This window comes from Mycteria americana, chromosome 3 (genome assembly GCF_035582795.1).
Source record: "Mycteria americana isolate JAX WOST 10 ecotype Jacksonville Zoo and Gardens chromosome 3, USCA_MyAme_1.0, whole genome shotgun sequence".
Classification (NCBI taxonomy): domain Eukaryota; kingdom Metazoa; phylum Chordata; class Aves; order Ciconiiformes; family Ciconiidae; genus Mycteria; species Mycteria americana.
The window spans coordinates 95,186,038-95,209,300 of NC_134367.1; the positions used below are offsets into that span (position 1 = coordinate 95,186,038).

General features: G+C 38.1%; 1 protein-coding gene across 2 annotated transcripts in view; it reads left to right on the forward strand.

Annotated features, from left to right (window-relative positions):
• The window catches only part of ZFAND3 (zinc finger AN1-type containing 3), a 149,788-nt gene extending 126,730 nt beyond the window's left edge, over positions 1 to 23,058 (forward strand). For both annotated transcript variants that reach the window (XM_075496197.1, XM_075496198.1), the window contains one exon: positions 17,196 to 23,058. In XM_075496197.1, the coding sequence (XP_075352312.1) occupies positions 17,196 to 17,350 (155 nt within the window). In that variant the 3' untranslated portion in view covers positions 17,351 to 23,058. The remainder of the gene's footprint in view (positions 1 to 17,195) is intronic.
• The last annotated feature ends 205 nt before the right edge of the window (positions 23,059 to 23,263 follow it).

Sequence of the window (23,263 nt, forward strand, 5' to 3'; positions counted from 1 at the left end):
GTAGCGTTCTGTGCCTGGAGCAGGAAGAACAGAGGATGTCATTTTCATTAATTTCTAATGAGGTGCCAATTAAAGGCAAGGAAGGAACTCAGAAGGGAAGAGTCACAGAGCTCCCCTGAATCCTGTACCCTGGGGCTGTCAAACGAGCGTGCTGCCAAGCCTCCTCTGAAAGTTCCAGTAAATTACAAACTCATCCAGAGCGCACACAGACAAATTCGGCTTCCCTTTGATCTTCAAAAGAGCAATTTGTAAAACGAGTTCTGAGCCTTTTCACACGGTGAACTGGGAGAAGTGATAGGAATGGTTAATTGCTGATGCACTTTGCAAGCTTCAGTGAGAAGAGAAATTTTAAAATGAATTCTCATTTTGTGCCTCTCTGATTGGATAACCTTTAAATCAACACTACTAGAACAAAACCAGCTTCCTATGAAACATTTCTAGATGACAGTTACACTAGGCATGTTTTGCAGACAGCGATGTTCTCTAGTTTTCGGTGGGCCTTTCAATAGTTTAGTGTCTTATGATGGATAACGGTTGTATTGAAATAATGTATTTCTTTACTATCAGATTTAGTAGGCAGTTATATCATCAAGGAATTACAGGAATCATATTCTTCAAGTTACATTCTATTACAGCATTTCTGCTGGAAGTGTAAGTAGTCCAAAATCAATCGCCTATGATCCTTGATCTGAAAATTAAGTTGTCAGTTCAGTGATGTGATAAGCAGCTGGTTACCACAGACTTGCTTTAAAACTAGGGGCAGTGAATTTGTGAGTTAAAGTGGCTACAAAACACAGAGTTCTGGAAATGTATTTTAGAAAAAGACAGGTTGATTATTTGCAAATTACACTATAAATTTATGGGCCTTGTCTTAATTACTTGACTGGATGTATATGACTGCTAAATAAAGTTGTGTACATTTTTAAAAGATACTGAGCTGTAAAATTCTAAGCCACAGAAATTATTTGCACCGAAAGCATAGCTTAATTTTATGGCAGAGGTTTAGTATTTTACAGCAAAACGTAGTTCTGGTATTACTTGTTGTGCAAAGCCAACACACAGAGATCTGTAGTGGTCTTTAATATTGTTGGAATTGCATAAGTTGGACGAGGATATTCTAGATGATCGGTAAAGGAATTTCACATCTGTCATGTTAGATCCAGTCCTAGTCAGCAATTAAACAAAAATTAGTACAGTGTGCCAGCTCTTCAGCACCTTTGTGTAGAATAGTTTGCTCTTTGTAGGCCACATCCTAATGGACAGGTCTGTAGTTCAGGCTCCACCTGTCCAGAACTCTTGGCAATCAATGGGGCGGCCAAGATAACGGGCCCCGAAAAGTAAGCCTAGCTTTAGCTTTCAGTAGCAGTGCCTTAGAGAGATGTTGCTGATTTGTTTGTGTGCTTCTCAGGTAGGAATCTCAAGTTTTTTGTGTTCTTTGGCCAGAGTAGATGCTTATTAGGATGGAAGGATGTTGAAACCTTCCAGTTGATCAGACTGTATTAAAAAATAACTGCTCAGTTGTGGTGCAATCTGATCAAACAGTTGTTAGCAGTAATTCTTGCCTGTGTGGACAGAAAATATTTTCTTGGGAGTTTTACTGGCCTAGGTTGTGTTGTAACAAGTTATAATTTCCCAGAATGCGGACAGACTTGAACAGTTATGTATTCATTGCCGCTCTTGATGGAGACTCTACAGTAACTACTAACCTTGGGCATGGGTGAAGGCAAAATGTGTTGTTTTGCAATTTTTATTTGTGAGGTGTTGGCAAGTATTGATGTTTGTCTGTTTCTTGATTTGAAGGAATGCACATGCACAAGTGGCCTCTACAGCAGGAAGACTTTGAGTCAGGAAACGAGAATCTTAACTTTGCCAGTTAGCCAGAGCGCTGCCTTGCTGTGCTGAGCAGTGGAATGAGGGCATAGCATGTTGTTGAAGCACACCACAGAGTGTGCCTTTATAAGGGCATAACTTTCCTTCCTAATTAGTTAGGCACTTTATGTGGATATAACTTTATCCACGTAGATCACTGTCCACTGCTCATTGTGATTGAGATCTAACTACTGAAGCACTTCTCTAGAAAGAGGACCCAGATTTTAGTCTTTGCAGTATACAACGTGCTGGGCTTGTTGGAGATGGTGCTGAATTGATGCAAACTGGATAAATGCCATGTTAACTTTTTATTAGAAGTTGGTGAAACGCCTCATCAAGATGTGATGAAAGTCGGTAAGATTGTCTGGATAAAACGGTTTCTAGTTCTAACAAGTTTAATAGCAAGCTGCTTGCTACAGCTTAGGAACACAGAAAATCACCATGTCTGAATAGCTGATAACTCAATTTGTAGCCAAGGTTAATGCATAAAACCACTTAAGATTCTGCATTCTTTGCTTAGATTAGAGGAGGGGACAGGAAGAATGGAAAATAAAGAAGAGAGGCCATAGTAGTACAAGATGTACATGTTGCATAGTACAGTTGGCTCGGGTGACAAATTCATTCATATAGGAAAATGAAAGAAAGATAAAGGAAAAGCTGAACTGTGAAAGAGTATAAAATATGGACTTAAAGCAACAAACTAAGTATTTGAGTAATCTTAAGATTACTTGCCTAGAGGGGAAAAAACATGTAAATGAATGTTTAACTAGATTGATTGAAAACAAACAGAAGAACTAGGGGCAATGGGACAGGCAATTACAAATGCCTATTAAGTAGATGAAAGGAATAATTCACAGAAACAGAGGTACTCTGGTTGATTATTAAAATGAGAGAAAAAAACTTATTTAAGACAGGTCATCAAAAAACATATGTCCAAAAAATGCATGTGAAGTCTTCAGAGTAATTTCTATACAGGTATCAGTGCACCACATTCCTTTGTATGTGAACAGTGATCATGAGGGAAGTTACTCATGGGAACAAAATTACAAATTTGAGAAGTCATTTGAAAAAAGTAGCTCAAAGGAAAGCTGACTTTAAGGTGATGAGGGAATAAACCCGTGGGGAACACATTTATCTTGCACTAGAACAACATTAAAAACAAACTGGCATTATATCTCTTACAAAATATCCTACATCCTAAACAGTCTCCTGACTTAAGTCTTGTGTGTCCTAAAGATAATTTGGTGCTTGCCAAATTGGGGGGGGGGAATATATATATATATATATATATATATATATATATATAAAAACCCCAAAAATATTAACAATGGAAAGGACTTTAAAACATTAATGAGTAAATGCAGATTAAAGGAGATCCAACCGCCATGAGAAAGCATTATAAACAAGTTTTTATAATCTGTAATCTTGGCAGGGACAGGAACAAAACTTTTTTTTAAATATTTGGCAAACATACCTCCTAAACTATTTCATGTATATGTATACACACAAACACATAAGCATAGTTAATAAGTATAAAAAAGAGTGTTCTGATATGCTACTATGCCTATTTTTCCACATCCTTGCTTTTAATTTAGTTCTGTATAAATCTGTAATAACCTGGGAGAATTCTTTTCTTGGGATTATTTAAAAGTGTCTGTTGCTTTACTTCTCTTTTGGTTTTCCACTAAGCAGAGGGGGAAGAGGAAGAAAAGAACAGACTCGTATCAAGCACTAAGCATTTCTGTTAGCCATCAGAAACCAAATGTGTCCACGCAGAAGAGACTGTACCTTTTTCACAGATACTGTGGCAGCAAGTCTCACTGTGATTCAGTAATAAAACAGGTGGAAGAAAAACAGCTGCAGATTCTTAACTTGTATAACAGAGCTGCTCATTCATAAACACAGGAGATGAGGCACTTGTTTGGATTGTGCCAGAATAAATTGGGAATGATTTGATTTACTCAGTTAATTTAGAAATTATCTTCAAAAGGACAGGAAGAAAGAAACAAACTTGAATAGATAAGCAAAAAAAAAAAAAACCTCTGACAACTTTTTCAGCTTTGTACAAAGCAGTCCAACGTGTTGAAACTAATATTTCTCTTAAAACTCGGTCAGATATTAAATCATGGTTCCATTTCCATGGAACCTTTTTCTGTGGAGAAGAATTTGTAACGGCACTGGTAAATTCACTTTCTACATGGATAAGGTTTATCTGGTACAAACCAAAATGGCTTCAGGACATGATTATGTATTAGTATAATAGATGTACTTCCATTGATTAAAATTAAATATGCACACTACTGCTGGAGGTTATGAGTCAACCAGTTCAATAAGAAGTATTAAACGAAAAATAAATCTTATTAGTAACTGGTTACATACTATAATTCCGGCAAGTCTTCCTGCCAGGCCTTAAGATGTACCATATCCAGCTGTCTTCTGTTGACTGTTCTCCTAAGATAGTTGCTCCCAGAATAGTACTTTTGCCTCAGCCATTCCAGTAATGCCTAGCATCTTAGCTTATGTTGCTGCAAGTATTTAAAAAAAAAAAAAAACAAAAAAAAAAAAAAAAAAAACAAAACCCAAAACCTATTGAAGTTTGAATTCAAACCCGAAGAGGTTTCTTGTTTTGTTTTATTTTACAAAGATGTTATCACAAGACTGTAATTTAATTGATAGGGAATAGGAGCTGTTAACTAATGTTGGTGTCTCTGAGTAATATGTGTTTGGAAAATACTAGAAATTAAACAGTTAAAAGCAGTTGACTAATTGGTGTATTGTGGGTTCCAGGGATAGGACCCAGAAAAACACTTCAGTGTCTAGGCTTTAGAAAAGCTGTCTACAGCTTTAAAAGTGTAAATGGAGTTCATGGTCTCCTTATAATTAGGAATCATGAAATACAGTTTGAAAAGGCTCTAGTATATTCCTCCAGCTTGTTCAACTAATGTGGGTTTCTTACAGCATGTATTGATTCTGATTTCTTCCACCATGCTACCTAAAGTTCTGGGACAGGCAACTGTCTTGATTTAGTAATGTATACTGAGCCTTTTAGTTACCTTCCTATAGTCCCAATCAATACATGTAATTGAAACGTGTCAGTTGGTCTCTTAAGCCCTCGAGTTCTCCTTAAATAAAACGAGTTAGCATGTTCGTTTTAAAAACAAAACAAAAAGAGGTTTTATTTTGGGACTGCTGATGTGGCAAGTCCTTCAGTATAAAACCTTCAGGTGGTTTTTGCAGGGATACTACAGTATGAGGAAAAAAAGAAGCATTTTGTTGGTGTGCCATATCAGGTCTCTTCTTCCATACATACACCTACTGTGGTTACAGGAAGAAAGAAGCATAGGCATAAAGTAAAAGAAGATGCAATTTTTAATTGTCCTGTATGCACTAGAGACGCATGGCCTAGTGAACTTGAACATAAAAATCTAGCTGAGACTTATTTCTTATCTTATTTCTAATGCCATCTCTTTCAATACCTTTAGGGAAGTAATTTGCTCAGTCTTTGAGTCATTTTTTTCTTAACAGAAAAATGAAGATTAGCCACCTACCTGCCAGATGTTAAACATTTTTGAAGGTTAAAGTGCTCTACCTTTTCTAATCAAAATTCTTTCTTTACAGTGTTCTTATTTATCCAGAGTCTCACAGGCCCATGTTATAGCTTCACCAGGACTGTGCGCTTAGAAAGCTTCTGCTGGTTGGCAGGAGGCCACTGCAGTCTGTTCTCAAAAGGAAAGATACTGCCTAGAAAGCGTCCCCCTCAAAGTGAATCAAACATATTTGTTCATACATTAACAAATAGCTATGCACATAAGTACTGCTTTTACTAATGTGCTTGATATTTGAAGTAAACACAAAAGGCCCAGAAATATGCTATAATCATCTGCCAAATCCTGAAGCAACGCTACCGGCTAGTTCAACTGACCATGAAGTAAGGGTTAGGTAGGGAGGTATGATGTCCAGTGAATTTTGTTGGTGAAAGTCTGAATTCTTCATAGGAAGACGGGGGCGGGGGGTGTCACACCAATTGCTGCATCAGAACTGGGAGAGAAAAAGGATATTGAAAGGAATTGTCAAAATTTGCCTTGAAAAGGCAGGATTCTTTCCAGGAAGTAGAGGGTTTTTTTCCCCCTACAAACTAAATAAATAAAATATTACCTAACAGAAAATGCCACCTCTGGTCTTAAATTCCATATCCAAGATATAAGAAAGTGTTAAAGCTAGGTCCTGGGACTTGAGACTACCTGATTCTCTGCTAGAGTTCTCTACTAGGTTGCTGTGGGCCTTCTAAGGAAATGGCGTAAAGATCAGTGTGCATCAGTTTTCACAAAAGTTAAAAGAATAACATTAGTCTGTGTCAGGGGCTTTTCATATTAAGTATTTCTGGCCTTGGAGGAAAGTTTCAAGAGCTGAAAAAATGTATTTATGGATATTCTAATCACTAAGGCATAGTATTTTCTTCAGTAGGTTTTTAAAAGTAATACACTTATTTGACTGTATACTTAGATGTCTTGAAATGAAAATGTTGACCTACAGCGGTGTTCACAGTCATTAAATGTTCCTGAGTTGCTAAAAGTTGCTCAGATCTGTGCATAAGTGGTGTACAGGGGGTTCTGTCATATTCTGAACAAGCAGGAGCAGGGAATGTCATGTAAGTCTTTGCACCCAAAAAAGGGGGGAAGGGTGGAAACGTACATCACTCTTAAGTGTTTGTTTTCCTTTATGGTATAAATAGAGCTTCTGAATGGAGCTCTAGTCCCTTTGGTTAGAAGAAGAATTACTCCTGACACAGATAGCAAGAAGCTACAGGAATAGAAGACTTGCATGGAGCAGAATGTGCCATCTAAGAGACCCTGGACATAAGGTGTAAATAAGGGATAAAGACATAAAATAAATTTCATTTAGGTTTAAAAGAAATAGAGCTGCTTCTCTCCAGTGATTTGGCCAGCAGGTCTAGCTGTTGTCAGACTGTGGATCAATACGGTGCAACCTCTAGAAAGCTATTTAAACCCAAGGCATAAATAACATAATTCAGGAAATATACTGAAAGTCAAACCTGGAATCATATTGAGCATGTGATGATTTGAAGTCAAAATACATGCAGGATCCAGGAGAACAGTTAGAATTAATACAACACGTACAGTATGTTAGTATAGACCCTTTCATTATTCATTCCAGTTCTTTATTAGTAGCCTTATCTTTCCTGCATTTTCATTGGGCTAAACAAAATGATATGCATACATTCTTGAATCGCTCGGTATTGCTTGCTATTTTAATTACATTACTGGGTACACTTTGGCTTTTAATTAAATCTGCAGCTTCTGGGAGAAGTGCATTAGCTCAGGTGGGCTTGGTGTAGAGAGAATTCTAGAAGTATTAATACTTATCTAGCTCTTTTGCAATGTCAAACACTCTGCACCAAGGCCCTGTATTGATGCTAGGATAGCTCTGTCATCCTCCTGCCCTTTCGCAGGAGACCTTTTTTTTTTTTTTTTTAAATATTTCACACTACTCTCGAATCAAAATGTTCTGAGTAGGAAATAAATACTTCCTGATATGCTGGTATAGCCTATGGAAAAATCTTATTTTAGAAGAGTACTACCATTTGCAATAGTATTACCTATTATTATGGTTTACCTCTACTTTATTAGGTGTCTACTCTTGGACACTAGGATGCCTTTTTGGCATAATTCTGCTTTTTTTACTGCATATCCTGTTCTTTGCATTCATTCTCCCACATCCTACAGGATATAATCTTGTGAAACTAGAAATGATATGGGAGATGCAGTGTCGTTTCAGTGTGTTCTCGCCCCCACAAACATGGCAGTGAATGTTTTTTACAAGTGTGGCAGTGATATTAGTTCCTCCTGAATATATCACTGCAAGATCACATGATTATTCAAAAAAGCAAACTCTCTGCACCCACCTAAAGTCTAAACTTTCGCTTTTGAACATAGCTTTTCCTCTCCCTCAAGTTAGTCATACATTGGTGTTCACTGTCTGGCACCACTGTTGATGCTGCAAGTTGTTGGGAGCAAAATGGTTCCTTTGAAAATTCTCTTTAAACTTTAACTTTTGCCTTTGCACAAGTCTTTTGGAGAAAAACGTTTCTTTCAGTTATATTGAGAAAGTATGTGACAACTTAAAATGCCAATTTCTGTGAAGTTGCCTCTATCACCATAGATGAACTGGGATCATACCTCAGTTCTATAGACGTTTCTCAACACTGGTAACCCACCATTTGTGCTAGCTCGTAAGTCAACTTGTGGAGTCACAGCTACTGCTTGCTTGTGCCTGTCTGCTGTGGATTGCAACTTAGACAAAAAATTGAGGACAGTGTATAAGGTTGGAAGGGGAGCCTATGGATGAAGTGTGTAGGTCAGTGACTTCTGAGGTATAAAGCACTTCAGAAATGAGTATTGCATGCTGCATCTGTGGGAGTAATCAGGTACCAAAGTTGCTCTGTTAGACTGTCTCCGGTAGATGTTAGCCTTAACTCATGAATCCATAGTGGGGTGAAGAAGTTGCGATGTAAAAGTAGTTACTCTAATGTGCATGTGTTCTATAAAGCAAGGAAAGTATTTGGTCCAAACCAAAAGATTTAACCACTGTTATTTTGTGGTACATGGTGGAACTGAGATATGATCCTGACTGAGACCTGCAGTATTTAGTAAGACCTGACCCACAGCAAACTGTTTTTAATTGCAGTTTACTATTACAAAGCACGTATGCTGTATTTATCACTTTGATTTGTTGAGGATTCTTTGAAATTCAGAAATACTTTCCTAAAAACCTTAGTTCTGTGCCTGAAGATGCTCCCTACTTCTGTGGAGTTGGTATCCACTAGAGCAAAAGCAGGACTTGAATGTAGGGGAGTGCCAGATCTTAATTTTTCCCACTCCAAATGCGCTGTCTTCAAAGAAACAGGAGGAAACTTTCTTCACTGTGAAGGTGGTGAGGCACTGGAACAGGCTGCCCAGAGATGTTGTGGATGCCCCATCCCTGGAAGTGTTCAAGGACAGGCTGGATGGGGCTTTGAGCAGCCTGGTCTAGTGGAAGGTGTCCCTGCCCATGGCAGGGGGCTTGGAACTAGATGATCTTTAAGGTCCCTTCCAACCCAAACCATTTTGTGATTCTATGAAACTTTTGTTTGAGGAGTTCTTAGTTCCAAAGTCAAGGAGTAGAATAGTGTCTTATGTAGAAACTGCTTAAGAATTGTTGATTCAAAAAAAACCCTACAAAATCGGCATGTGCTCTGTCCTCAAGTGATATAAATTCTCTGTTCAAAATTTGTGTCACATTTAATGTAGGAAAAATGGTTTGACAGCTTTCTGTGCAAGTAGTAAGATAAATAGGAAAGTGAACTTGAAATTAGCACAAATTGGGATAAAAGGTAGTTTGTTTCCAGAGTCTCCACAATGCAAAACTGCATCTCTTGCGTGCTCCCTAAAGCAGCAACCCAGGTTTATGATCTTCAAGAAAATAGACAGAAGACACTTTGAAACACAGGTTTTACGTGAGTAAACTTGGAAATACAAAGTTTTTGCCTTGCAGTCTAAAGAATTCTTGCAGAATCTTTAACCATACCTGTCCAGTGGCTGTTACAGGATTAAGATGACATAATCTTTCTGTTGTATACAATTTCTTCCATTCATTTCCTGGGCAGGTTTTTTTTCACTAATAGCTTTTTTTGTCTCTAATGCATGCTCATACATGTTGCTTTACCCTCTTTGTGGTAGACAGCAAAATAGAGCAAGAAAGGGAAAAAAAAAATTGTTCCCTTCTTTTCTCCTGAACGTAAACCCAGTAGTAGAAATACAAAATGAATCTGTAGCATCTCATAAGCATCCTGAGTCTCAGACATAAAATTGTACGTAGCATCATAGATGTCACGGAGCTGTGCGCTTCTAGCATGAAACCTGAGATTATGACTGACTTAAGAGCAGGATGGAAGTCCCAAGTGCACATCCAGTGCTGGGAACAGACTGGCAGATCAAAAGAAACATTCTAAGGTGTCTTATACCACCTCTTTTCTTTTCCTCTTTTTGATTCAGTTATTGATCATTTTGGTAGTCATGAGTAAGTATAGACAATCTATATAAAGAAGAAAATATTGAAAGACAAGTTGCAGTGACCATAGCACATGGTTAGAAAAATAGTAAGATCAGTTATGTACACTTCTTCCTACTGTGTGTTTCCTGAATCATTTGCAGCTGTGCTGTTTGTGAGGGAACATGAACTGAAATGCCTTGAGAGGGCAATTTTTAAGATATTGTGCATTAATATTTAGAGACTTCCAACTTTGAGCACTTAGAGGTTAACGTTCCCCATCCACTCTTCTTAGAGTGGAAATGATAGAAAGGACTGCCTCAAGCTATGCTTTGTGGTGTTTTAATAAATCTATTTGGTTAAAAAGCTTCACCATAATGTGGCTTACTCCTCTTTCCCCTTGGGAAGGAATGACAAGATTCCTAGCCAAGTTACTCTGAACTACTTAGCACTTAATCAAAGCCCATGACATCTTGCAAAGCTGGGAAAGGGAAACAGGAGAATAGTTTAGCTCGCTTATTTCCAAAAGCTTGTTGTTTAGCTTGTTGGGATTTGGTTTGGTTTTATGAAAAGGTCAGTAAAACTGGATGTTCCTTGAATTGTGTAATGAAATCTGACAATGCCAATGCAGAGCATTCCCCACAGAAGAGAGAGAAGAGATAATTAGAGTATATTCAAGAATGGAGCTGTCTAGAAGGAGAATAATAGAAGATAGCAGACTAGAATATTTTTATACTGAAATGAGCAGTGCATACAAGCTGCACTGGAAGTTTTGCTAGGCTGAACTATAGAATACTTCTACTTCTTTCCATTGTTGGATGTTCTTTTTGAACAATCTCCAAAATATTAGGGGAACAAGCTAGATTATATTGAAATCCAGACAGCAAATGTTTTCTGAGGTACTTGATGCACAAGTCTTTAGGATCTTGGCTTTGTATCTTGGTAGCTATTTGTTCTACTCCTACATTCATTTCTTGTGAATCTCTAATAATCTCTATTCCGTGTGTTGAGAAAAAGGAAAAAAAAAAAAAGATTTTCCTCCCACACTTTTTTAAATAGCTGTATTGTTAGTATCATTTGCAACACATTAAGTCATCTTTCCAGTTGGAAGGGATGGGGGTGATGCATAAATGTTCTTTTGGGGATTACTAGACTCCTTTGGGGAATGATGTCAAATTATTCTGAAGAGTGCTGCAGCAGCATGTATCACTGCAGGAGCTAATCTCTGCTGGTTAATCCGCCTGGTTTTGCTGTGTTGTATGATCTCCTGTAGATATGGTCACCTTTTAAAGATATGTTAAAACCTGTTCTTGCACAGAAATCTGCATATAGAGTTGCACATACCTTGTTAGGTAATACACCTTTGGTAGAGAATTTTTGCAGCACCTTCATCTCTTAAGGTTACAAGGTATTTTTAAGTTCTGTTTGAACCTCTTGTTGGTTAGAATTTCAAATTAGCAAGAAAGGTAAAATTTCTTGTGAAGCACATGAAGAAGCCAAAGCATACAGCACAGAATTCTGCATAGGAATAAGTCTATGCCATTATTAAGACTACTTTTGAATAGGCTTTGTATAGGGGATCTATACAACACAAGTTGCTTATTAAATAAAATTTGGAAATGGCTGCCAATTCTGGCAGTTTTGAAATTCTGCCTTTTGACTTGGGAATGAAAATGATAAATAGCAGTACTAGTGGGCAGGTAAGATGATTTTAAAGTGTCAGAAGCTCTGATTTTGTATGGTAATTGTGGCAGCATGCAACTACTTTTTAGGTAATACACATCAAGATGTTTCAAATAGGGACATTTTTAAATGTTTTTAAGCCGCTTTGTAAATGTGTAAGCTGTATAAATATTTAACAAGCTTGTTTGGTACTTTCACTGCTTCTCAAAACATGCTCACAAACAAATCTGTCTTCCTTTAGCAGCTTTCTGAATGTCTTATCAATGAGATTAGGACTAGAATCTTGGGGCGACAGAAAAAGGAGCTTCCTTTCTATCATGATGCTATTCGTGTAACAGGGAGCATTGTATTTATTGTACATCTTGCGTAACAGTGTGATGTTCTCCAGCAGTACATTAGAAGAGTCTGGGACTACTCCATGCCTGGCCAAGGATGTCCACTAGAGTAGTCCCACCAGTGTGCTGTGCTTCTCCATTGGTACTTCGCAGTAATCCAATTATTGGGCATTTGTGCCATGTTCCAGAAAGTCTGACCACTTTCTGTTGAGTTAACAAAGAGAAAAAAGAAATTTACCAAAATCAGGGACTCTCCAAAATCATAATTTGGCTTTTGTATTGTGGATTATTATGCCATTTAGTTGAATTGTTTCTGATGCTTCACATATCATTTTCTTGGTGCTTTAGCAGCTTACTGTTTTCAGAATTTGAAGACAGAAAGTTAAGAATTAAATGTAGGTTTTAGTTGAAATATTTGCTTATTGACAGTCCGTACTCCCATCAAGCCAGTGTTCTTGAATGTAACAATGAGGAAAATGCAGTCATTTTTCATCATCACCCGCACAGAGCAAACTGTAGGTCTGTGGTGTTCTCTGGTCTTGAATATGGAAGATTATTTTGTTTTCTGTCCTCTCCAATTGCCTTTTCCCAGCAGATTCCTCAGGAATGATGAAAGCAACTTCACAGTTGTTTGTGTGCGATCTTAGGCTTCCTTTGAATGATGTCTTTTTGCATGTCCTATGGAAAAGACTCATCTGTGTAGGTACAAGTAAGGCAGAGGTGGTACATTGCTTTATAGCTTTAGCCATTTACGCTCTGGTGATGAAATGGAAGTGAACTTTTGATGATGCATTGTGAAGTAGTTGCTGCGGTGCTTAGAGGAGCTCAAAGGTTTTGAGACACTACATAATGTTTTTCCAAGATGTTTGCATTAGAGGCCTGAGGAGTAGGTGATTCATAGTTTACTTCTAACATCAGAAAACAGCTGCAATGCTGTGAGATGTATTATTACATTTACTAGACTGAAATCTTCTGTGCTTGGAGTGGAAGTCTGGCATATTTTTGGTTGATGACTAGGGTAAACTAACTTTAGTTGGCAGGTGGATTCCCTTTTCCAATGCTCTTTCCCCTAGCAGAAAGTTATTTATTTTGTCTTTTAGTTATAGCGTGCTAAAAGAAGCATTTCTGCAGTAAAATCCTTTAGGGGAGACAACCTGTATTTGATATCTTCCCATAATGAACTTAACAGTAAATACACCGCAAGAGTTCATTAATCTGACTTGCTTTATAACTATAAAAGCAGAGTTCTCGGGAGAAAAGGTTTCACTTCTAAATCTGGATTTGTTTTAAGGATCAAAATAGAAGTACATATATAGGTCTTCTGCCCCAGTTCACATAAGTTAAGAATGGAACTGGTGTAAAAACTGATGGTCTTGATATGACATCAGGCATTTGTGCACACGCAGAATGTCCACTCTGATTTCCAGACCAGTGAAGAAGCAAGGAGTGAATATAGCAGTAATAACTTAATTGAACATATCCACTCTGAACTAATGAAAAAAAGTTCAGAACTACTGTTACTCAACTAGGTACTATATAACAGTATTCAAGTCCTTTTAAATTTTAAATAAAACCTACAAAAATACAAGTTCCGATCTTTAAAGTGACTTAGGCATTTGGAGCAGTGGGACTAAAGATCTGAAGTCTCTTTTGGAAATGAGGCTTCCAGAAGATCTCCATTGCTAATTCAACAAGAATAAACCCCCTCCATAAGAACAGCCAATATATGCAAAACTATCTTTAGTAATGTTCAAAATGTGCTTGGGTATTCTTTCATTAGGTATTATCAGTTCTAATTAGCAGTACATATTTAAATAGATTGATGAATAACAGGTTTAGATCATTTAGTTGCTGAAATTAGAAATACTTTTCCCATAGTCTGGGAAAATGAAAATCATCTGCCATTCTTTGTGGACAGTTATTGAAATTCTGTTCAAGAATGCATAAGGAAATACTTGACAAACAGAAAAAATTACTGTGTTTCATCTGGAATAAAAATAGCATATAGTACAGCTTTTCCTACATGAAAACAGGTGCTCTGAAAAGAACTAAAAGGTGTTCAAAAAAGACATAAAGATATGGCAAAGCACAGAATATATTGTATTGGGGGGGTGGCAAAGTAGAAAGGAACATCATGAAGTTACACTGGTCTACAAAAGGCAGGAGGCGTTGTAGAAGGTGAGGAGATGGGGGCAATTGAAAGGTCACGTTTAAAGGTGATAAATCATGTTGTATATGTATTTTCTTATTAGATTTATAGCATTGTCAAAAGGGTCTTGCTGAAGCCATGTAGAAGACTGTATACATGTTCAATATCTCTTTTAGATAACATTAAATAGCATTTCTACGTATGCTTGTTAACCATGTGGAGAGGATCTGTAAAACCATCGTGATTTAAAACCATTTTTTACCTACAAGGGACTGAAATGACTTCAGCCCAATCCATATCTGCAGGGTTTCTTGCATCTGCTTCTTTACAGATCCATTGCAGATAAGATGACAAACTTTATTTTTGAGCTCATCTAGTCAGGTATTTATGTATTCTTGTGCCTGCAGTGGACATTGGTTCAGTAATTTGAAGTCTTATTTCAAGAAATAAGGGAAGCCTTCAGTCCATGCTTTCTGTAAGAGAGAATTGAGTGAAATGCCTGTTCAGTATTGAAACTATAGTCCAAGGATGTTTTCATTTTAACAATCAGACCTTGAATTTTTAGCACCTCAAGAAAGATATTTGTCACATTTGAGTGTGGTGTGACCCAGATTGAGATTGAAGTGGAGGCAATGATGACGAGGGGCGAGATAGGTATCAATTCAATCTGCATCTTTCCATCCATATTTCTGAATCATATATACCACTACAGAAAACTTGTCTTTTTCGCTTTGTTCCTAGAACTGGGTTTCAAAGCCAGCCACAGATAATCGACATGTCTTTTCATAGCTGGTGCTATTGAAACAAAGAGCAAAGATAAATCAATTTTTCCTCACATTATTTTTTTTTCATAATTCCATGTGTGATACTTTTTCCCTTTCTGTTTTCTTAACAATCATGCTAACATAAAGGTAGCCTGTTGTTCTCTCCTACAACTGATGTTTTATAGTCCAGGAGCTTGAAATACTTTACACACATTTTTTTATATATATATATATGTGTGTGTGTGTGTGTGTGCGTGCGCGTGTGTGTATATATGCACAAACACACCCTCAGTCATTCACGTATTCTTATCCTTTTCCATCTCAAATATCATCATTTTGTGGTTTTAATATCTTTTCAACATTCAAGGAGCAGCAGTAATGTAAAGCATTCGGTGAGAGGCAGAGTGATGCTCTTTGCACCATCAGGCAGGAAAAATATTGCAGCGTAGGCAATATCATACTTCGTTTCATATACGGTGGACTGCGTGAACCCTGTAACTGTGTGACTCTTTTCCCTACTATATCATCTTAATACTACTTATCACTGTGTAATGTTCATTTTAGAGGTAGGAAATTTGAGGCAATTTCTTTACTGTTAGAAAGTGTTAGGCCCAAATAAGAAAAAAGCTGCTTTTCTTTGTAGACTAGAAAGAGGTGGCGACTGAAGATGCCCTCCTCACCTGTAGGAAGAAGTATTGCCATGGGTTTCTGAATTACGTGCTCCCTGGAAAACTGAGTAATATTGACTAGCTTCAGACAGAGACAAATGACACCAAGCTGAGTGGTGCAGTTGACACAGCTGAGGGTCGGGATGCCATCCAGAGGGACCTGGACAAGCTCAAGAAGTGGGCCCATGTAAACCTCATGAGGTTCAACAAGGCCAAGTGCAGGGTCCTGCACCTGGGTTGGGGCAACCCCTGGTATCAATACGGTCTGGGGGATGAAGGGATTGAGAGCAGCCCTGCGGAGGACTTGGGGGTACTGGTGGATGAAAAGCTGGACATGAGGCGACAATGTGCGCTTGCAGCCCAGAAGGCAAACCATATCCTGGGCTGCATCAAAAGAAGCGTGGCCAGCAGGTCGAGGGAGGTGATTCTGCCCCTCTACTCTGCTCTGGTGAGACCCCACCTGGAGTACTGTGTCCAGCTCTGGAGCCCTCGGCACAGGAAAGACATGGACCTGTTGGAGCAGGTCCAGAGGAGGGCCACAAAAATGATCAGAGGGCTGGAACACCTCTCCTGTGAGGACAGGCTGAGAGAGTTGGGGTTGTTCAGCCTGGAGAAGAGAAGGCTCTGGGGAGACCTTATTGCAGCCTTTCAGTACTTAAAGGGGGCTTATAAGAAAGATGGGGACAAACTTTCTAGCAGGGCCTGTTGTGATAGGACAAGGGGTAATGGTTTTAAACTAAAAGAGGGTAGATTCAGACTAGATATAAGGAAGAAGGTTTTTTTATGATAAGGGTGGTGAAACACTGGAACAGGTTGCCCAGAGAGGTGGTACATGCCCCATCCCTGGAAACCTTCAAGGTCAGGTTGGACAGGGCCCTGAGCAACCTGATCTGGTCGAAGATGTCCCTGCTAATTACAGGGGGGTTGGACTCGATGACCTTTAAAGGTCCCTTCCAACCCAAACTGTTCTATAATTCTATGAAAGGCTCTGCCTTCAGTGCAATAACCTACATCTTCTCAGCTACAGAGCAAGATGATGTGGCATGACATGTCCCTATGTCAAATGCTTGTTCACCCCCCCATGTTTAGTGTCAGAACAGCTCATGAAGAGAAGGTTCTGAAAACTGGAATAGTAGTGCAGCAGTGAACTCTCCCGCAGTCGCTGCCAACTTGGGGTGCTGGCAGTAATGAGGAAGCAAGGTGCTTAGATTTAGCAGTTCTGACTTGAATGCCTGCTTGGGAGCTAAATCTGAAGTACCATAGGCATGAATTTCAGAAATGCCAACCAACTCCACAGAAAGAAAAGATTTCAGTGAAGGTGATCGTTTTTTTTTTTTATTATTTATTTTTTTAACATTAGCTTTGTTACTATCTGGGCATACCTAGTTTAGACGATTTGGGGGGCTTCCTCTATAAGATAAGAGGGTGGCAAAAAAAAACCCCAAACCTAATATGACTTGAGCTTTGATGTGGTGTTGATAAACACCCAAGGAAATGCAGTAAATAATCAGATATTTATTAATACCCTGTAAGGAAGATAAGTAAAAACTTAAAGCTGGCATTAATTTTTGAGAACTGAGTAATCCCCTAGTAGGGGATCCTTCACTTCTGATTCAGGTAAGCTTCTGCCACTTTAACCAAGTCCCTAACTGTATTTTTTTTTTCTCCCTTTCCATGGTAGGTTATGTGTTCTGTATGTTACATCGCCTGCCTGAACAACATGACTGCACATTTGACCACATGGGACGTGGGCGTGAGGAAGCCATTATGAAAATGGTGAAACTGGATCGGAAAGTAGGGAGATCTTGCCAACGCATTGGCGAAGGATGTTCCTGAGTGCAAGACTGCAACCAAATGCTGTTCTCTTAGTTCACTAATGTTAGCCTTATTTAGGACAAAGTCAGCCAGACACCTTGTACTAGGCAAGTTTCAGACTACAGCCAATCAGTTTCCTTTCTTTAGCCAACCGTCCTGGTACTGTAGTTTAGGGGTTGATGGTGGTTGAAATTGATTTCTGGCTGGTTACTAAGGTGCCTGCTAGCCACCGTATAAAAATAAAACATGAAGAAATATTATTTTTGAGCATGGCTAGTGGATTTAAAACAAGAAAAATCCAAAGGCTTCTGTTATTGCTGGAGTCACTCTAAAAGCCTTACGCTGGAAACATTCCAGCTGCAGAGTTAAAACAAATAGTTGTATAGAACCTGGTGTAAAAGTTTGCTATGCACATGGCTTTCGGACAAACTGTTTAATGTGCAGCCTTTCACCTCTTCACTGCTAGTGAATCCTGAGGAGGTGAAATACTACTAAGAGCAGCAACTGCAGCTGCTTAAGCCCAGAAGACCTGACTGGTCACTCGTGCCTTCATCGCGTGTGGCTTTTGAGTTAGGCAGTGTCACCAGCATCAGGGATTCTGTTGGGGTAGGAACATCTTTCTGGTTCTTCCCAGGAAGCCAAAAAGAAAGGGGGGACAGAGATTCTTATGAAAATTTTTATATCTATCTTACTATAAAGAACCTATCAGGGTTTAGGTTTTTTTTTTCTTTCTTCTCAGTTAAATTATGATCTCACTTTAAAGCCAACTCCATCCCAGAGCAGTAAATGGTGCATACTTTTTACATGGCATCCACAGAGATTCTACGAGTTGTGTGAACAGATTCCACGTACCTTGAGCAGTGCAGCCATTCCCACCGGCCGAAACCTGATTGGCTCTTGTTTGCCTTTTGCTAAGTGCAGGTATCTGATAATTGATCAAATAAGGCTAATTCACAGCACAGTAGCCATGGCTGGATTCTACAGACTGACTTTCTGTAGCTAGACTTATATATTGGGGAAAAAAAAGGACATTTTGTAGCAAACGGAATTCAGTAACAGTATTGGGGAACAACCGCTAGAAACACCCTTTATCAGATTGAGTTTGTGTTCCTCACTTCCAGAGTGTCAATGAGATAATCAAATGGGCTATTATCAGCCCTCTTTCTATGCAGCTGAACGCTCTCATGAAAATCTCTGCCCGCATCTATTGCAAAGCAAGTATAGCAAGTGAATGTGAAAAGCATTACATGGAGTAGAATGTTTTGGATCTGTTTAGACCTATGGTTCTGTATTACGGTATGTCACGTTGAGCTGAGCTGAACTGAATTGCACCAGTCTTGTCAGTTTGGAAACAAAAAAGCAAACATAACCGGCATGTCTCCTGCTGCACACAGGGCTTATTGCAGGTAAAAAGGATTTGTACCGATGTGGCCCAGCTTAATCCTGAGTGAATTTAGCTTCTCAGTCTATTAGTAAGATATTAACAATCAGGCAAATTTGTGAGAAAACCTGAGTGAGGGAAAGATTTTTCTCATCTTCAAATACTGGGCAGATACAAACCATCAGAGGGGTGAAGTAATGCATCACTTGAAAAACCCCAGCATTTTGGGAGTAAGCTTGTGTGAGTCATCCTCCATTCTACTTGTTACAGGTAACTAACTCCTTATAGGCCAAATTATATTGTTACTTTGGTAGCCAGCTAAGAGCATTTAACAAGGAGACAACTAATTTAAAAAAAAAAAAAAAAGAATAATATATATATGTCTCTCCACACACACACTTGGCATCTGACTGTATTAGCATTAATTAACCATGAAGCAAATCAGAAGTGTCCCATCATTATAAAATGCAAGCTATCCAAAAGGAAAGCTGTTTTCTTTTATTATTGTTATTATTCAAGAATATGAAACCAGCAGCAAAATCTTCTGTAATGTGCTGCATTTTCAGGAAATGGTCCTGTTGAGAGGGGCTGTCCAAGGATATTATTTACATTTGCCATGAGGAGTTTCAAAAACCATGGATTTTGGCGGCTGCTGTGATACGCACTTTCTTTTCCTACAAAATCTTATCATAGCATTTGATGGGCATTCTGATTGATACACAAGACTTTTCTGCATTAATACTGAAGATGCTATTTTGTTCCTCAATATTCTCTTTAATCTTGTTACAAGTGCACAGATGGTTTCAAGGTGGCTCTTGAGAGAACACTACTTAAAGTTCATGTGAATTATGGACAATGTTCACTTTAAACAAAAAAGTTGGGGAGGGGGTTGTTCCTTTGCAGTATCTGTTCTGTGAAGTTTGTTAAACGTAAAGAAAGCTTAAGTTCTTGTATCTTAAAAGAAGATCTTATTTAACCCTTTTGTGTTCTAGATTTACTTACACATGTAGCCTAGAGCTCAGTTTTAGTTTAACATTGTGAAAATATTAAAAGAATCTTGTAACTTTATTCTTTTTCCTCCTGCTAAAAAAAATTAAACCAATCAGATTAAAGTTTGAATTCCTTTCTGCCTATTCCAACAGGTCTTGCTATTTTGCACCATTTCTGCTGCAAGTTGACATAAGAAATACGAATGGGGAAAATACCAATGTTAGGCCAGTAACTTCAAGCTGAATTTACAATTGGTGGAAGGTGGACAGTATTTTCTGCCAGTTTGGAAGGGGAGGATATTTCTGTTGGGTTCAAGTTTAGTGTCATTTATTTTGTAAGCAAATCTGGCTAAATCTACTCTAGCCTGAGTATTGGTCAATTTAATTTTGAGGTTAGATACAGTAATCAAATGAACAAGTTGTTCATACTCTTAAGTCAAATCCATACTGTGCACTATATCCTTGGCATCAGAGTTTTAAAATATCCTTTCATGCATTTTGACAACTTCTGCACCTGGAGTAGCTGTATTCCAAATCATAATGGGCTGTATTCATAATGGATAAGTAGAAGAATAACTATTGTTTCTGAATCATAATTGAAAAACAATGGTCTGCATTAGAGGGAGAGAGAATATCAAGGTGATTATTTAAAAATAATTTTGAAAATTGTTTGGAATTGAAATTGTGAGTTGAAATTGCCTGATTCATGGGACACATACACCCATTTTTTCCTCAAATTAGTACTTTCAATTATAAAACCGTGTGTGATTCTTGAATAAAATGGCTGTGTTATAGTAAAGGTAAGTTACATAAAACAGCTCTGCCTTTTCATCAAGTTTCAAACCTATAGCTGGGTGCAAGTGAAGGCTTCAAGGAAAAATAAGAATTGCCCATGAAGGTTGTTATGCCAGAGCCTGTCCTTAATTGCACTGGCTGCTGTGTTGAAGCAGTTTAGTGTCTTCAATGAGGAGCAATGTAACTGTAAAATGAGGTACTTGAGAATATGAACTGCTCTTCAGTAGTGCACAGGCAACACCCTGAAAAGAGTCCTGGTGCAATTACAGCAGTCCAAAACTAATATTAACTGCTTTTTTCTGCTCCATGGAAGGTGATAAATATGTTCAAAACTTTAATTTTGCATTACTTTCTTCTTTTGAACAAATTGCAATCCCCTGGCCTCTTGAACAGAATGTCCTGTTTATATTTAACTTTGTACTCGTTGTGGTGTTCAGTTCATTCTACAATCATAGCAGTTCCTTCTGTGACTATACTACAACTTAGATATAAATCTTTAAGGGATAAAAGCACTTTTTTTTTAATCTTACAATGACTATTTCAGTACAAAGACTCACCAGGGAAGAAAACTGACACTAATGGTGTCATAAAAATATAGGTTTTATAATAGATTCCAAGAAATGCATCAGTGGAATAATTGACAGCGCCTATGCTCACAGTTGATGTGTACACAGTTAAGTGCCCAGACAAATTAATTAACATTCTCTTTGTTGTAGTGTAGTTACTGAAATTGTCAGTCATCAGTGGAACAGCAAAGAGAAGGTCTATTCAAAGTAATCCCTTAATGTCATGATGAGATTGTAGCCAATTCACGCTGGAAATAATTTTGTATGCTCCTGGGAACTTTTATACCCAGAAAACAAATGGCAACATTTAAGACAACACTACTTAAAATGAACTGTATTTATTGGCACCAGATGTTTATTTCATCACTCAAATACCTGATTAGAATTCTGCACACAGAACAAAAACAATATAAGCAGTAGTAAGCTGAGGTTCAACACAAAAGCTGATGTAGCAGGAGCTGCTGTATAAGGACACAGTTCTAGTGTAAGCAGTTCATAATCTTATGCTTAGCTGAGACTGTGTCTGTACATACTTTGCTACAAAAAGGACCACACTGGAAAAACACTGCATAAGATTAAGGTGTTCAAAAGTATTCACAATGCGCATTTTACATGGTGAACTTCTGCAGTAGTGGGCTTTACTTCTCACTATCAGCAGCTTTTCCAGGAGAACAAACTTCAATGCTGCTGGAAAGAGCCACTCTTAAGTAACAGTTCTCAAAGACAGCAGTGAGAAGGACATATTTTTCTTTCTCTTCCTAGTCTTCATTCATTTTTCCTTTTTGTTGAGGCAGTCAGCATGTGCAGCTGGGCATTCGAAAGTAGTTCTGCTTGAATGTTGCTCTTTTTGGCTTTTCAGTACTTGCCACAGGAAAAAAAGCATTATCTTTGTTCTTCTTGCAAGCCCCTGCACGTTAGTTCAAGCAGATTAAAATATGGATGTTGGTCTATAGAAGTGAAAACCTCCTTGTGTATTTTACTACAGCAATAGGCTATTTCTTCAATTAACTGAAACTTAATGCAGACATGATTTACTTGGTTCTGGATGTTAGGCTATGGGTTTTTTGAACTTCAGTTCTGTGATACTGTTTATATACACCTTCCCATAAACTCTGCGTGCCTCATCTTCCAATCTGAAGTTGAGTCAGGAGGAAAGAAGGCATGAAAGCAGGAGGCAGAGGATGCAAATGGACAACTGCTTAGGGATCACATCCACCTTCCTCTTCAAGTCAGCTCAGGTCATAAAATGATAAAGAGGCAAATAATTACTTGCCAAACAGTACGAACTTTCTTGACTTGGTACTACAGAAGATTGTTTTGCTTTACCTTTGTGAATATACCTGTGTAGAGTTTGTCTGAGTCAATTCTGCAACATGTTATATGCAAAGAAATGAAACAGGATGGTCATAATTAGAAAACATTTTTGATGGATTATTTAGTAATAACTACATATTTTGCTACAGGACCTTCCTATTTTGCAATATGCTGCTATTTTCTTTGGAAGAAAAACAAGCAGAACTTTTGAAGACTAGCTGTAAATGATTTCAAATTCAATACATTCATCTGAAGCATTAGGAAAAGATTACTGAAATTATATATCGTTTTTCAAGATGATTACTGCATCCTCTAATAAAAGGGGTTTGTTCTTCAGATAGTAGTAAGTGTTGATGGCAATGGTTTAACCATAAGCAGAATGTTCCTTTCTGCTAGGTTTGTGCAAAGCTAATTATATGCAATAGATGCTGTGAGTTAATAACTTGTAGCACGGTGCAGTGACTGTGTAAGTACTGAGAATAAAATTAGAGACCTACTCTTGTCTGTCAGCGCTCCCTTCACACTGAAGGACGGAAGATAGCACCCCCTGTTTCCTTGTTGCTTAGTCCCTTTTATTCTTTTCTGAGTTGCAGAAGACACACTCCTTCCCTCTACCAAGCGTGCTCAGGGAGGATGGGAAACCACATTCTAACTAGAGTTCTAAACACTTCAGGGTTTTAAAAACAAAGAAGAAGAAAAAGTTGACATCTCTGAAAGCAAAGTGTTGAAGTCATCTGCTGTATCAGAGATGGAACACCAGAAAGAGCTCTTACTTGAAAATGGTGCGGGTTTTTTCACCTCTTAAATTGTACAGGGTCTCTCTGAAGCAAAGTACCAATCCTTAAAAAAAAAAAAAAGAGGAAAAAAAAAAGGCATGGCATTGTATCAT